Below are 15,520 nucleotides of genomic sequence, written 5' to 3'. Positions count from 1 at the left end.
TAATTGTGTAATGATGAAGAGTATGTCACCGTTTCCTTTGTTGTCCACAGTGTCCACTGTGGCAGGTGTCTGCTCTCTCAGACGTTACACGTGTGCAGTCGGTCATTATGGATTGGTATAAATAATATACAGTAATACTGCCAAGATGTTGTTGATGAATATGATACAGTTTTTTACTGCAATTACTCATTTAGCCCATTTTTTTCAAGGCTGACTATTTGCTGCTTTTTTACTCTCAGTTCTGTCTGAATCTATTCTAACAGCCAAATGTAACAAGACTCTGAACATATGACAGTATTAATTTGATCACATTCCCAGTAGATACACTGACACAGGCTGATAAACTACATCCCATAATGTCACTATAGGTCAACACCATCTAACCAAGTTATCTGTAAATAAACAAATGTACAAAGTCAGCCCACATCCACTTAAGTAAGCCGATATAACACAGTCTGGTTTTTTTAACACCTCACATTTAAAAACTACATCTCAGACTTCAGTCTGTTGTATCTCTATGACACGGTTAGCCTTTGTTGCTAACTTTCGAGTGAAACTAGTGTGAAAACTCGTAAAAACATGACCCGGCTGACTGACTGACAGGCTCTGAGCTCATCATGACGTGTATTTTGGACATATCCATCTTTAATCATTCATAATAAAAATATGTTTTATGAAATTCAAAATAAATGCTGTAAATCTTTCCTGGTGTTCTCAGACTTTTTGTTGCTTCCACTTAACTAAAGCTCAGAGTCCAGCTGCATCTTGTCTTGCTCATAGGAATGATTCATTCATTTATTTTCAACAGAGACAAACTAAAAAATAAATGAATTAATAACATTTAAATGTTAGTGAGTGACGAGAAAAATATGCAAGATTATATTGAGACTTGAGACGTGTCGGTTTCCTGCAGAGCCATGAGCGCACTTATTCTGAGTAATAAGACATTTGTCATCTTCATCAAAGAAAAAAGATACAGTCACTTCTGAGTAAATCCACACACGCGTGAGGCATCTCTGAACTCACGACAGCATAATGTAGCTGAATATGAAGGAAAATTACTCATATATCAACCAAACAAGAGAAGGAAATAGATTTTCAGCACATCAGTCCCAGAAGTGAACACAGTCATTACATAATGGCAAAATGTTCTAAAAATACACATGATTTTTTCTATTTTAAAACATCTCATGTTTATAGCAAAGGTGTTTACTGTGCAACATGTAATGTACATATACTTCACAGTAGTGGGACAGACTTTATCATTAATTAAACAAGTAATACAACAACAATAATAATAATAATAATAATAATAATAATAATAATAATAATAATAATAATAATAATAATAATACATAAGAAAAAAGTAAAGATCAAACAAAATGTTTTAAACTGTTCTTAAATATTTAAACTTTTAACAACCACCAGTGCTCTGCTGAACCACTCAGGGTTGCACTTAGCCACATATTAAGCAAAGCAAAGCTAAAGGATCACTCTTACATACACTTACACTCTTACATACATTTACACACTTACATACACTTACACTCTTACATACATTTTCAGTGTGCACTTCTTCTGTTCTGGGACTTTCTAGGGTTTCTAGGGTTCAAGCTACAGTGAACTGATCTAAAGGCTGAAAGTGCTTTGAAGTCAGAACAGTTTGACAAATTTGTTTATTTATATTTTCTTTTTGTGTTAAGTTTTGTGTATTGAAATATTTTATTTCCCCAATTCTTTGTCTGAAAGTCTGTTGACATTGCTACATAAGTAATGTGTCTAACTGATGGTTTCTCAGTATACATGTAGTATTTTCAGTTGACACCCACAGAGTCATCCAGAGTTGGACTTTGCTTTGAGTACATGCTAAACAGGCAAATCTTCCAGGACCAGAACATGTTACATCTTGGATTAAGTAAATGTCATTACTGTTGTTTCCATTAAAGTTTTTGGCCTTTGGGTGGTGGATGAATGTCCTACAGAAAGATGGGGATTCTAAGCCCAGATTCTGCTCCCTTACCCTGGATGGGTCATCAGTGACCTGGTTAATATCAACAAGTTTAAATAAGAATAATTAACAATAATTCTACTATTATCTGTCTATACTGTTTTTCCTTTTGGTAATTGTAAAAATTGAAAGGTTTAGACAAACAGCCTTGTGATGGTGTTAGGTAAGCCTAACTCATCACGTGTGCTAATCCTAATCCTACGAAGCACCAACCATAAAACAAATGCCTGAAATCCAGACATACCATTAAATGTGCTGTGCATGTCCACGCCGTTTAGACTAACCATCAGAAAACATACAAACAACATCAAAAAACAACTTGGTAAAGACCCCAACAGGTGAATCTTTTCCATACCTACGCAGTAGTCCTCTGACTTGTACTAAATGGTGTTGGCAGCATTCCTAGGTTTAATACTCGTGATATTTATGGATGATTGCCATAAGCAGCAGTTAAGGTTTGGGAGATTTCCTGGGTCTGGTGTTTTCATACACAACACTTTCCATCTCTTCTTTCTTCTGCTTTTTCTAAGGAACACAAAACCGACAGACACATTGTTGTTGTGTGTTTTTAGATGAATACAGCACACTATACACAGAGTTGCTGCCATGTGTGGCTTATTAGATATTTGCATCAACAGGCAGCTTAACAGGTGTACCTTAAAAAGCGTATAGACACACCTACCCTCTGTGGTTACTTTGATATGAATGGCTCTTATTTACTGCATGACTCCTAATTATTATACACAAATTACACACTGTTAGCAGAAATCATAGACAGTATAAAACATGGATGTAGGTCCTGATTTGGAAAAATGAAGTCAGTGAAGTGGCTTAAAGCTGCATTCTATCTGAAGGCCACCAGGTGGCCGTAGCTGTGGTTGCAAACAGACTTCCAGTCCTGTGGAGGAACAGCTGACCTCTGTAAACACTTTCCTGCTGAGCTTCAGTCACTCGATCTGGGTCATGTCTGCTCGTAAATATTATTAATATTATGTTTGAAAGTGGAGGGTTGTCTTTGGTGTGCACCTAGAGCTACATGCTGTCCGTCTCATCAGTGTGCAGTTTCATCATGACCGTTTTTTGTGACCAAATGGAAATGACAGAAATCCTCACATCGAGGCTTCAAGTGCTGTTTTTACACTAGGAAGAAGGGGGTGGGTTATCTCACACTGAGTGTGCTATACAAAAACACTCAACCGCATAAAAACTGCTTTGGTTTAGTTGTTTTGCAAGCTTCAGCTATCTCAGTCATATTTCAGTGGGTTAGCATCTACAAACTGATATCAGCTGAAAATGTCTGAACTGATAAAATCAGCTACGTCTGCTAAAAACCCAGTGAGAAAGCTTTCCGTCTTCTTGGTAATGCATCTGGTTTCTTCTTCATTACCTCTACCGTTGATGAGTTAAAGCTGATGAGCTCGCTATTTTGAATATTACTGCCTGCAAACATGTGCAGAGAGACACGGTGTCGTTTGCAGATATTTTAGGATTTGACCTCTGCACAGGAGCTGAGGAACGGTTCAGCTAATGGCTCTTACAGAATGATGCTCATAAGAACTAATATCTGTCCTACACCACTGAATTTTGCATTCAAGCCCAATAGAGTGATTTGTATTCATGTATACTGAGATTTTTCTAAAATTGAACATGCTCTTTCCCCAGACAACTCACAACTGCTGAGCTGAGAATGTTAAATTATAGCTTACAATCCACAAATTTAGCTTACAGAGAAAAGAAAGATGATGCCTCAGTTCCCTCATTAGCCCAGTCCACTGCACTACAGCTCTCTCCTCATCTTTCAATCAGACACATATGGACAGTAAACTGTGTCTAATTTTCATCCCTAATGTCGTCTGCAGTTTATGAAGTTTCTCGTGACTCCAGCTGTGACATAAAGCTGTCGGACATGATGTGGCAATTTGGTTTTAAAATATTGAATTAATGATATGAAAGAAACTTGTGAGGAAAGTAACCCCCTGAACCCAGATCAGTGATAAGAATGACATAAAAAGGCAGAAACCATCTTTCTGAAGTGAATTCCTGATCCAGTAACATGGATAACCTCACCATGTTTTCTACTGTCAGTCACATATAACTTTGACCATTTCTATTTTGTGTCATATGTTTTCTACTTTCACTAACACTGATCAAGAGAAGCAGGCCCAGGAGGCGTCTGTGTACAAAGGTATCTCCATGGTTACCCCATTTTGATCCTTTTACCTGCTTTGGCTACTTTTATGTGGACAAATGAGTGAAATCCATCTTCTTATTCTTACCCATATAGCAATGGTTATGCAGGTGATTGTCAGGCTGTAGACCAATAAAGCACAAGATCCCGCCCACATCACCACCTCTGGGATTAATGGAGGATTGCATGGACAGTCCTTAACAGGTATGATGCTGTCGTTGATTGATGTCCAATTCTTCCCATCTGAAATTCCATAAGAGTACAGTTTATATTATTATCATTATATATTATATTTCACATTCATGTGGGAAAAGTACCTCTGAAATCCTTCCTTGATGTCCCCACCTAAACCTCACTGTTGGTGTGGTGTTTTGGGGTACTTTGTGACCTCCAAACATGGCATGCATGATGGCATCCAAAGAGTTTTCCAGTTTTAGTCTCATCTGACACGACTATATTTCCCAGTATTGCACAGGCTTGTCTAAATGTTGTTCAGCAAACTTTAAATTCACTTTAACATGTTTGTTTTTACAGCATTAGAGTCTGAATATGGGCGGCTGAGTGCATTACTTATTGTTTTCAAAGGAGCTTGCAAAGAAAAGCGTCTGGACTTCTTTAAGTTGCTTGAAGACGTTTCACCTCTCATCCGAGAAGCTTCTTCAGTTCATGTTTTCTTTGAAACGATCATACCTGCTGATCCCAGGTCAGATGCTCCTTGGCTCTCCTGATCATGCTGTTCATTCTGTCTGAAATCTGTCTGGTTGTGGCCAGTTTATGGTGAAATTATGTTCTTTCCACTTGCAGATTATGGCCCCAACAATGCTCACTGGACCCTTCAGTATTTTAGGAAGCAACAACAACTGGTGGGGAGCAGCAGTGAGTAGCAGGGCTGCTTACCCCACTCCCCTCCCCACATGACTGATTTCAGCTGTCGTGACATCCCGTGCCTTTCACACCTCCCTTTCTGCATGTGTTCAATACTTTTTCAATGTCATTTATGATTATTCCTCATAATCTCATTTGTGAGCATCTGTGGTTTCATTTGTTGGTTTGTGTGGACTGCAGATCTGGTCAGAATTCAAAGTTAGCATTAAATTAGCACCTTTAGAAATATATGTACTTAAAACTGGTGACATGTTTCATATTTATTTTACCCGCTGTGAACCTTTAGAGCCTCGTCAGCGGGGAGAAGAGACTTTGTAATGTATTTGTTCTGCTCAGACAGTGTTCCTGTGCAGTGACCTGGATGTGGGGAAGACCCTCTGCTGTCCTCAATACTGTTTGCAGGGACTTTCAATCTTCTGACCACACAGACATACATGTGGTCCTACCAGCTGCAGGGACTCTGCATAACTATGATCGAATAACCTAATTAAGCAGGGAGTCAAAGACTGAGTGTGAAAAGTCTCTTTATCTGAGTCTGTGATGTGCAAAGAGCGTAACCAGACTCCAGGAGGCTGCAACTCACCAGCACTTGTTTTTGTTTTAAGCTTTGTGAGACTCTGCAAGAGGAATTTAAAAGTTTTTGGATTCAGTCTTACCTCACATAATTCTATGCGGTTGTATGTAGAAAATAAACAGAACAGATAAATTATTGAATTACCAGGTTCATAACTGCTGGATTCATTTTTACTGTTTTTTGCACTTAATGTCACTATTTGGCATGTAGGTAGGTGGGAGGTGCACCCGAACGCAGCAAACTCGGTCATATAAGAAACTAGACATGGAACAAACAGAGCGCACAGCATCAGGCGCTCGCACGACACCGAGGAAAACTGAGGACTTGGACATACATGAGGTAAAAGGACAGAGAAGAGACACCTGGGTAACACACAGACTAAGACATACAAACATAGAGACAATCAGACAATTCATGATCTCACACACAGAATGGAAAGCAATGGTTTTCTTAATGAGTTTGTGTGTACGTGTTTTACCGGTCACATTGACTTGGATTCTCTGACAGCTCTGTTTGTATGGTGGAGGATAAATCTTCTCAGTGATGCAGGAATACACCCCACTCTCACTCACTGTGACTTCAAACTGTGCAGTGTGGTTCTGTATAAAGAAAACAAGCAATCATTCACCATCATTTCAACTGAATTCATTGAATGGAGTGAGTCCAGGTGTTTCCGGCATCTGGCTGGGATGTCACTCAGGCCGAGGAGAGATGTCTCAGGCATGTCCTACCACATGGAGACCCCGAGGCACGTCCAGGAGATGATTTTTCGGTTTCGGATTTTCCAGTGTCCCACCGGCAGTGTTGGTCAAGTTACTTGAAAAAAGTAATCAGTAACTAATTACTGATTACCTCCCGAAAAAAGTAATCCTGTTTCTTTACTGATCACTTATTTTCAAAAGTAATTAGTTACTTAGTTACTTTTTAAAACATGATTTATCCCCTAAATAGGTAATGACGTCTTGGATCTTTCAGCCCAATTCTACTTTTTCTGCATAATCCATCATACAGAATGTAATCAAATGAAAACGTCTCTTTTTAAACTTTAAAACTTTATGCATCAAGCAAAGATTTAATTATCTGCAACATTCTCTGACTGGAAGAAATTTGTTTAACATCTAAACCTATTTTCTGCACATTCCAGCACATAAGATAAAGTAGTGTTTTGTGTTTACACTCAGTCTTTTAAATAGACGCAAGTAAAACAGCAGAAAACAAATAAAAAAGTCAAAGACTCAGCGGTCCTGTTGCTCTATTTTCACCTGTAGAGCAGGAGTGGGGCAGGCGGAGGTTTGCCCTGGGGCAGGTGTGCCGCGGCGGTCAGTGGAAGGATACGGCAGTTTCTCTGTGAATGTCACATTCCAGCGGCAGCGTATTTGGTGCTTTCTCGGGCGTTTAGGGGTTTTTTCGCTGTAAAAAGAAGTTTTCTTCCCACGCACAGCGGACACTAATGTTTTTGTCCCTTTTTATGGAATCAAACTCAAAGTAAGGTCAGTACTTCCACGCTTTAAACGCTGCACGCTCATACTCTCTCTGCACTCGATATGTGATCCATTGTTGATCTGCACACAGCTGTTGTCACGAACGTCGCACTCGCTTACGTCACTGTCGTGAGACATTCTCGCAGAAAAATCACGGTTTTAGTAACGCAGTGTGCTTACGGGAAAGTAACAGTGATCTAATTACCTTTTTTGCAATAGTAATCCCTTACTTTACTCGTTACTTGAAAAAAGTAATTGGATTACAGTAACGCGTTACTTGTAAGGCGTTACTGTAATCCACCAGACGAGGTGGCCATAGAGCGGGAGCCTCGTCAGCCATGTTTAGACTGTTGCCCCACAGACCCAGTCAGCAGCACACAATCAGCTCATGCATGGATGCCTCTGAATGTTCACACTGATTGAAATAGAGCACGTACTTTATTAACTAAAAATAAAATATTTACTTTTCTTATCTACGCTGTTTCTGTGACTCCGTCTTTCTCTGAGTTGATTTATTTGAACTATTGTTCAGATTAACTGAAAATCTCATTTCTATTAAAAATGCTTTTATCATTTTAATATGGCTCATAACATTGAGTTATAGAGCTTTTTTATATGTTTAATTCAAAGGAGCAAGTTTGAAAGAAGCAGAGCTCATTAGGTTCACACATGGGTTAAACATAGATGGTTGTCATGTGCTCAGACTGCACATGTCCACACCATCTCAGCCTCGCCTCTCCAAACTGCTCAACCTGAACCTCTGATGTTCTCATTTCTAATCCTGTCATTCTGGACTCTCCCAGTGAAAATCTTGAAAACTCTGCCACTTCCAGTCCAGTATCCTGTCTCTTTTGTCAATGCCCCCATCTCCAAACCATACATCAAAGCTCTCACTAACATCTGGTAAACCTCCCCTTTCACTCTTGCTACTATTGTTCTGTCACCCTGCCTCCTCTTCACCACTCTTGTGCTCTGTCCGTTGCCTTGGATGGCTGACTTCAGTAAACTCATCTACCACACATGTCTCATTTACCCGGCTTTACACAGGCTTTTTCCAAAATATTAGAGAAAATACAAGAGGAAAGAGTAATCAATAATTACTGCAGTATGCATTAAGTATATATATATATATAATCACACCACCACACAGTACTGACCCACACATACAGTTCTTACACACACACTGGACTTTCTGGACTTTGGTTTTGCACAACACTGGTCACTATATTCTTCATTTCCGGTTAATACTTGTACAGCTGCTGTTATTGTGTATATATTTATTTATATTTAGATTTCTTCATACATTCTTATATAGTTCTATATTGTGTATTGTGTATTTTGTTGTACAGTTATTTTATTTTCAACTTTAATTTATATATTTATCTTTATCTTATTCTTCCCAGTTAAAATTACCCTTCATTCTAATTTGTGTTGTACAGTTATTTCATTTTTAACCTTAATTTATATTCTATTCCTTCCTAGTTAAATTTACCCTTTTTAATTTTTCATATTTATTTCCTATCTTATTCATAGCCTTTTCCTTTTTTGTTTTCTTTAGGTCACGAGCAGTTGTCCAAGCATTTCACTACATATCGTACTGTGTATGACTGTGTACGTGACAAATAAAATTTGAATTTGAATTTGAATTTATATATATAGTCTGAAAGTGTGTGACACAGAGCTCAGTGACGTCAGTATTATCTTTTTGTGTGTGGTGAAATGATACAATCATGCCAGTCATGCACATCCTGATTATAGGAGAGACGTTACATTTAGAAATTAAAAATAAGTTACATGTGTTTATGTGTATGTCTTAAAAATATACATAACATACATAACACTGATTTATGAATACTGACCAACTGACTGCAACAAGTATAGTAATGTTGCTTAAAGTGCTATTTACAGGGATTTTGCTGTTGATCACGGGTGGCAGTTTCTATACTTGACCTTTATCGTGCTTACAGAAGAAGAAAGGTGATAATGTTCAGCCACACTAAAGACAAATAACTCAAACTAAAATGTGAGTTACCTGAAAAAATAAAAACTACACTTCAGAAAACAAGGAAAACACTGAAAAGACATTGTATATTCACAATATGTATATAATGCTATGCACAACACACACACACACACACACACACACACACACACACACACACACACACATATATATATATATATATATATATATATATATATATATATATATATATATATATATATATATATATATATACCGTAAATGTCGGGCTATAAGCCGCTACTTTTTGCACAAGCTTTGAACCCTGCGGCTTTTAGTCAGGTGCGGCTTTTCTATGGATTGTCCGTGATTTTTGTCATATCGTAAGACGATTTGTTTTGTGTGTTCTGCTGTTGTACGGCACTACGTTGCCTGGCGGAAGGATCGGGGTTCAAGAGTGGTATGTTAGTCACATGTCCGTCCGCCAGGCAACGTAGTGCCGTACGAAGTAGCGCGAAAAACAAACTTCAAAGTAGCGCTACGCATTCAGCGGGAGGCGTGGATGATGAGCGGCAATAAACTTGCAAGTTATGCCCAAAAAGCAAGTTATGCCCAACTCCACCGGTGGATTCTGACAGCGTGGAAAAGTGTGAAAACATCCACGATCACCAACGGATTTTGAAGGGCTGGACTGCTGCATGATGGAGAGGAGGACACCGCCACGGCCCTTCTGAGGGTGTTCGACTCTGACACTGACAATGAGGATTTCTTTGGTTTTGAAAGTGACAACGAAGGAGAGAAGAAGAGTGGATGACGAAGCCATCCTGAGCCTGTTTGTATCCGACACTGGAGAAGAGGACTTTGGTGGTTTTAGTGCGCAGGAAGAAGAGAAAGATGGTGGTGAATGACTGACTTTTCTTCTTGTTAAAGCTGTGTCACTGCACCTGAGCCTAAAAGGTAGTCCGAATCTATTTTTCTGGTGTGCTGTAGGCTACTGTTATGTACTACATGTGCAAATATGTACCCATAACTTGTTTTTCAAAATATTAATAAAAGTGATGTCTCCAAACAGCCATCTCTTTCCTGACAATTCCCTTTGTGCATATTCTCTTACATATGATAAGTCAACATTGAAACACCTGCAGCTTTTGGTCAGGTGCGGCTAATGTATGTACAAAACAGGATTTTCCCCTGATTTTAGCTTGTGCGGCTAATATTTAGGTGCGCTTTGTAGTCCGGGAAATACGGTATATATATATATATATATATATATACATATATATATATATATATAATATTGTGACACTACATTAATGAAATAAAATTTAATTTAATGTAAAACATTACTTAAATGTCTTTCTGCACATACTGTTGTGGATCTTTTGCTTGAATTTTTACATCAATCAGTTGAATTTGAAGTTCATATGTGGTTTGGGGGTCTGTGGGGGAGGTATGATCTGAAGCAACCACATAAATTGGTTTAACAGTCAGTGAAACTGTAATACAGCTTTCTAAAGAAGTCAGCCTGACATTTAGTTAAAGGAATATTATACCAACAGCCACTGATTACTGTTTCATCCATATGCTGACGTATGATGTCACCAAGAGCCTTTGACTCAACATGAAACAGTAACCCAACACAGGTACAGCTTCTCCCTCCTCAGTTTGTCCTTCCCATCATTTCTTTCGGGGTTAATAAAGTATTTCTGATTTTGATTCTTTTCACTTGCACTGAACGGTTTGCATACAGTTGTCATTGTTCTTAAAACACAGTGACAACAAAGATTGTGATGATGTTCCTATGCTAAGGCCATCACAGTCCCCAGATCTCAACCCCGCTCATACACCTATGGGACATTTTGAAGTCTCAGACAGAGCTCTCGATTTCTGTCATCAAAGCTTCAAATGACAAAGTGTCTTTTTGAAGACAGGGGACGACGACGGGGACCAAAGATGTTCCGCACAAAGATGCGTAATACCTCACAAAAATAGATATAGAGGTCCATGAAGCAATTTTAATTGTCAGCTTGCCATCACATGTCGATGTCACGGCCTTGATTGCTCACAGCTTTCAAAATTCAGTGCATCTGCATTGTGATACTGCACACTGTGAACAAATAGAAACCCCAACTTGCATGGGATCTCAGTGCAGTGCAGAGGAGACACTGTGGTTTTCCCGTGTGGCAGAGATCAGCAGTTCTTGCAATCTGACTTTCATTTCATCAAAGTTTTCTCTGAGACATAAATGAATACTATGACTTCAACATAAACTGTTTACATTACTGTGGTGCATACTGGCTAGGTGTGCTGCATGTGCTCCAGCGCCTATGACACAGAAATTCAACATATTTGAATGATACAAAAATCTATACTGAAAGGTTTTTAATGAATGTCCTTAGTAAGGAAACAGCTAAAGAAAGCTACAAGCTCACACACTGACCTTATCCAGGCTGACTTTACTGATGGGTTTGTCATTGAAGATTAGCTGATATTTCATCTCTGAGGCTTGGATACGTGGACATGGAAACATCACTTTACTGGATTCGGTCACTGAGATGACAGGTCCACCTGATGGACAAAAACAGAGTCCAAGCAACAAAGGATGAGGTTGTGCAGAGGCTACCTGTCATAATGGACAAACAGCAATGCTCAGCGTTGTAATGTACAAGCATGATGTGCGTGCTCCCAGGACCTGGAAGACTGTGAAACCTGTAAGCATGTAAGCAGTACATTTTTCTCACCCAACCCCGACAATGTTGTAACCCATGCCAACGTGAACTGTTGCACTTTTCTCTGCTTTTGTTCAATGTTCTGCTCAAAGTTAGTATGAACACAAAACAAATAGTAAGTCAGTCAAAATATTTATGAAGCACTTTTAGGCACAGCTCTCACTGACACAGCTCTACTGTGTGCAAATGTACACACCCCACGAGTAAACAGCTGTATACTGGCAACAACAACCAGAGAACAGCAGGTTACTAATGTAGGTACAGTGAATTATAGCAACACACACAGGGGAGGTCCTAGCCTAAAGATAAGGCTGCATCAGTGTCCTTAAAGACACCCCAGTGTTCAAGATGAGCCACAACAGTGCTTCAATCCAGCAAAAGGTGCAGCCTGGTCAGGGCTGCTTTATCTCCCAACTTTGACACTAGTAACAGATCAGTGGTCACTTCACAGATTTAAAGGAGTGTTTTTGTTCCCTACTGGTGGAGAAATAAAACTCCTAGAATGAAAATGAACAAAACAGAGCATTCAGCCTGCCCTTGTTTGATGTCATTGACACAACCTGTAGTATCATCACTGGTTCTGCAAACTTGCTGGAACATGCTGCTCTGACACAACTCTGATGTCCAGCTCAGGTTTGCCACTCCAGGCTCAAATCCCATCCCTGCAGGCACGCTCTGATCTGTGGTCGAACTGGGATTTCTGTCAGTTGTTGTCAAAGAAGAACTGAAACATGAACCAAAACATTTTCAGCTTCTTACCTGGAATTCCCCAGTTTACAATTTTTCAGTCAACAAGTAAAATATGATCCAGGTTACGTTTTAGGAAAACCAGGGTTAACTAGAGAGTGTCGTGCTGCTGTACCCCTAACACACTTTTCAAACCGCTGTATTTTCTTTTAAACTGTGAGTGTTCCTGGACATCAGACTTGATCCTCTCATGACTGTTTTTAACCTAAATATGATGGCACATGGAGCTTCTATGCACGGTGTTAACCTCAGTGTCTTTATACTGTTGGAAGAAACCAGACAGCCCAGCATGGAAAGGGCAATCAAAACCAGGAAGGTAAGAAACCAGAAAATTGAAGCACCACTGACACAACACACTGAAAGAAATGTGTCAGAATGTGTGAAAAGGCTCTTTGACTGAAACCTACGAGTATAATCCTTTTGTTTTCTTTATTTGTCCAAACACAGATTGTCTCCTTAAAATCTTGTACTGGGATCACTCAGCAGCCAGTTTCTCAGGGACGCTTCATTAGCACTGGTTGGACCCTTTTGACTTGATTCAACAAGCTGCTGGAAACAGTCCTTGGAGATTTTGGTCCATATTCCCATGTGAAGGCCATTTGAGTCATTTTTACAGTGTACATACATATCAGTGCATAAACTGTGCAGGAATCACTGATTGATCCATGTTTTCAAATCTGAATTTGTTCTTTCTTTAAGTGCTGCTGACATTGTGTATGAACAAACACTGTCTCAGGAAATTTAAACTCACAGTCTTTTAAATTACTACTATTATCATCATTTTTTTTTTTTTAAGTGTTTATGATTTGTCACACTTTTGTGACCATAAAAGAAGAAGCTTCTGTTTATTACTAAGAGCTTTGCAACAGTTTCTCTTTGTGTTGTATGAAACAATAAAGTAACTGTTGGATCATTCACAGTCATGGTGTTCTCGGTTTACTCTTCTTTATTGCTAGTATCTCTAGTTTTGTATTCTGGACTGTCTTTGTTTTAAGAAAGGATTTGTGTTCATATGTTTATCTGTTTGTGCTTTAGTCCCTCGCCCTGCTGTGCTGATTGTAGTTTTCTTAGGTACCTTTTGTCTCCATGTCTGCTCTGTGGATGGTTTCGTCTTCTCAGTCAGGTTTCTGCTTTAAATAGCTGGAACATGTCTGGCCATTCTCCTCTGAACTCTCAAATTAAAAAGGCAACGTCGCCCAGAGATATTGTCTCATTTTCAGGGCTGTTCTTTCTGTGGTGCAGCACAGTGTAAAAGTGTAGTTATTCACAGTTTTACTGCTATAAAAACCAGCGTTCCTGTGATTGTGTGTGGCAGAATATGACATCTAGGTCATTCATTCTGAGGTTATATACCTCACATCTGATTCATCCAGTATCCAGTCAAAGAGCTGCACTAAAGAATAACTCACTCTTTAGTTTTTCTCGTTTTTTGAGCCCGTCAGTTTGCATAGTTTTCCGAGTCAAGCCAGCTTATCAAACTTTCCCGTGTGAGGGTTTATGTCAGTGTAGATTTGACTTTCTACTGTTTCTCAGAGTGTACATGTTGTGTACTAAAAGTTATTTGTGAGCCATGTATTAGTATTTCATTTGGTGTCCCACAGTATGCAGTACAAGAAAGAACATTTTGTGTCCATAACAAACTCGCTTTATAACCACTGCAAAGTCAGTAAAAGCACAAGAATCCGACACGCGACAGCTCTGTCATTCTGAAAGTCGTCACATTGATTAATACACTCACTTATACAAATAACTGACGTTATTTCACAAATTCACTGGTCTTACCTGAGCATTCTGTGCCTTCTCCATCACTGAAGCACACCATCACCACCATCCACAGAGCCCTCAGCCTCATCTTGCTGTCCTCTGAAGCTAAGCTGCCCATGTTTGATGCTGGTCTGTGACGAGGACAGATTTTGTTTCCTGTAAGGTGTGAGGGGGGTTATCACAGTCCTCACTACGTGAAAGCTATTTGCCACGTGCTAACAAACACCATGTTCAGTAAAGAGAAGTGAGTGACTGTCAGGTAGGAACATTTCCTGTGTGAAGCTATGAAACCATAGAAAACGAATACCCACGTGTCCCCACACACACACACGCACAGTTACAGTTGCTTTTGTTTGTTTGTTTTGTTTTTGAAGCAGTGGGCACTGAAACTAAACCTGCACTTTGTTGTTGTAGCTGATACTGGCTGTCAGTCAGCTTTTATTCGCAGAGTAACAAAAAAGAACACAAAACAGAGACTTTTGATGTGATCCACTTTCACCCATCTGTGTGACTTGCTGTGGTCTGTAGTTCTCCCTCACCCACTAACTGCATGTGTGTTTTGTTTGTCTCGCATGTGTGTGAAAAATCCATTGTATGTGCAAATGTACACTTTCAGACTGGATATGTTTGTTGGACGTGTTTATATGGGTGTACATGTTGCTGCAGACTCACCTGTAAACTGTGTGTGTGTGTGTGTGTGTGTGTGTGTGTGTGTGTGTGTGTGTGTGTGTGTGTGTGTGTGTGTGTGTGTGTGTGTGTGTGTGTGTGTGTGTGTGTCCACATGTTTCACTTTCACACATTTTTTTAATTCTTTTAAGAAATTAAAACAAAATGGAAAAAAGACCAAATCTGTGGGTTTTGAAAACCAGCTTCAATGACACAAATGAAAAGGGGGGCCCATATGAACCTATCTCTCTCTCACTTTCTGTATTAATTAATTAATTAATTAAAAAGGTAGATAGATAGATAGATAGATAGATAGATAGATAGATAGATAGATAGATAGATAGATAGATAGATAGATAGATAGATAGATAGATAGATAGAGTAAGTCCACATCATCCTCTTCATGCATGTTGTCTTACTCCAAGCTGTATAGGCTCGAAAGCCTACTACCAATTAAGCATATTAGGTGATGTGCATCTCTGTAATGAGAAGGGGTGTGGTCTAATGACATCAAC

The 15,520-nt window shown here is 39.2% G+C and overlaps 1 protein-coding gene across 1 annotated transcript; it reads right to left on the bottom strand.

Moving 5' to 3' along the window:
* Positions 1-785: 785 nt before the first annotated feature.
* Positions 786-14,553, bottom strand: LOC146650329 (uncharacterized). Its single transcript, XM_085384803.1, has 5 exons — positions 14,358-14,553; positions 11,540-11,667; positions 6,134-6,254; positions 4,285-4,439; positions 786-2,533 (listed from the first exon to the last, which is right to left on the bottom strand). The coding sequence occupies exons 1-5, from the start codon at positions 14,455-14,457 to the stop codon at positions 2,459-2,461; spliced, it is 579 nt and encodes a 192-aa protein (XP_085240929.1). The 5' UTR covers positions 14,458-14,553; the 3' UTR covers positions 786-2,458.
* Between the last annotated feature and the right edge of the window lie 967 nt (positions 14,554-15,520).

The sequence above is a fragment of the Rhamphochromis longiceps genome, linkage group LG16 (genome assembly GCF_057381845.1).
Source record: "Rhamphochromis longiceps isolate RC_006_pf linkage group LG16, R_longiceps_female_GT1.1, whole genome shotgun sequence".
NCBI classification, from domain to species: domain Eukaryota; kingdom Metazoa; phylum Chordata; class Actinopteri; order Cichliformes; family Cichlidae; genus Rhamphochromis; species Rhamphochromis longiceps.
This window is presented reverse-complemented; position numbering and strand designations above follow the sequence as displayed.

Bases quoted from the DNA above. Each gene is read 5' to 3' on its own strand.
- LOC146650329 (XM_085384803.1), bottom strand. From the start codon at position 14,457: ATGGGCAGCTTAGCTTCAGAGGACAGCAAGATGAGGCTGAGGGCTCTG. The intron at 11,668-14,357 runs GTAAGACCAGTG...TTTGTCCATCAG, and splicing joins AGAAGGCACAGAATGCTCAG to GTGGACCTGTCATCTCAGTG. The intron at 6,255-11,539 runs GTCAGTGTGTGA...TTCTTTATACAG, and splicing joins GTAAAGTCAGCCTGGATAAG to AACCACACTGCACAGTTTGA.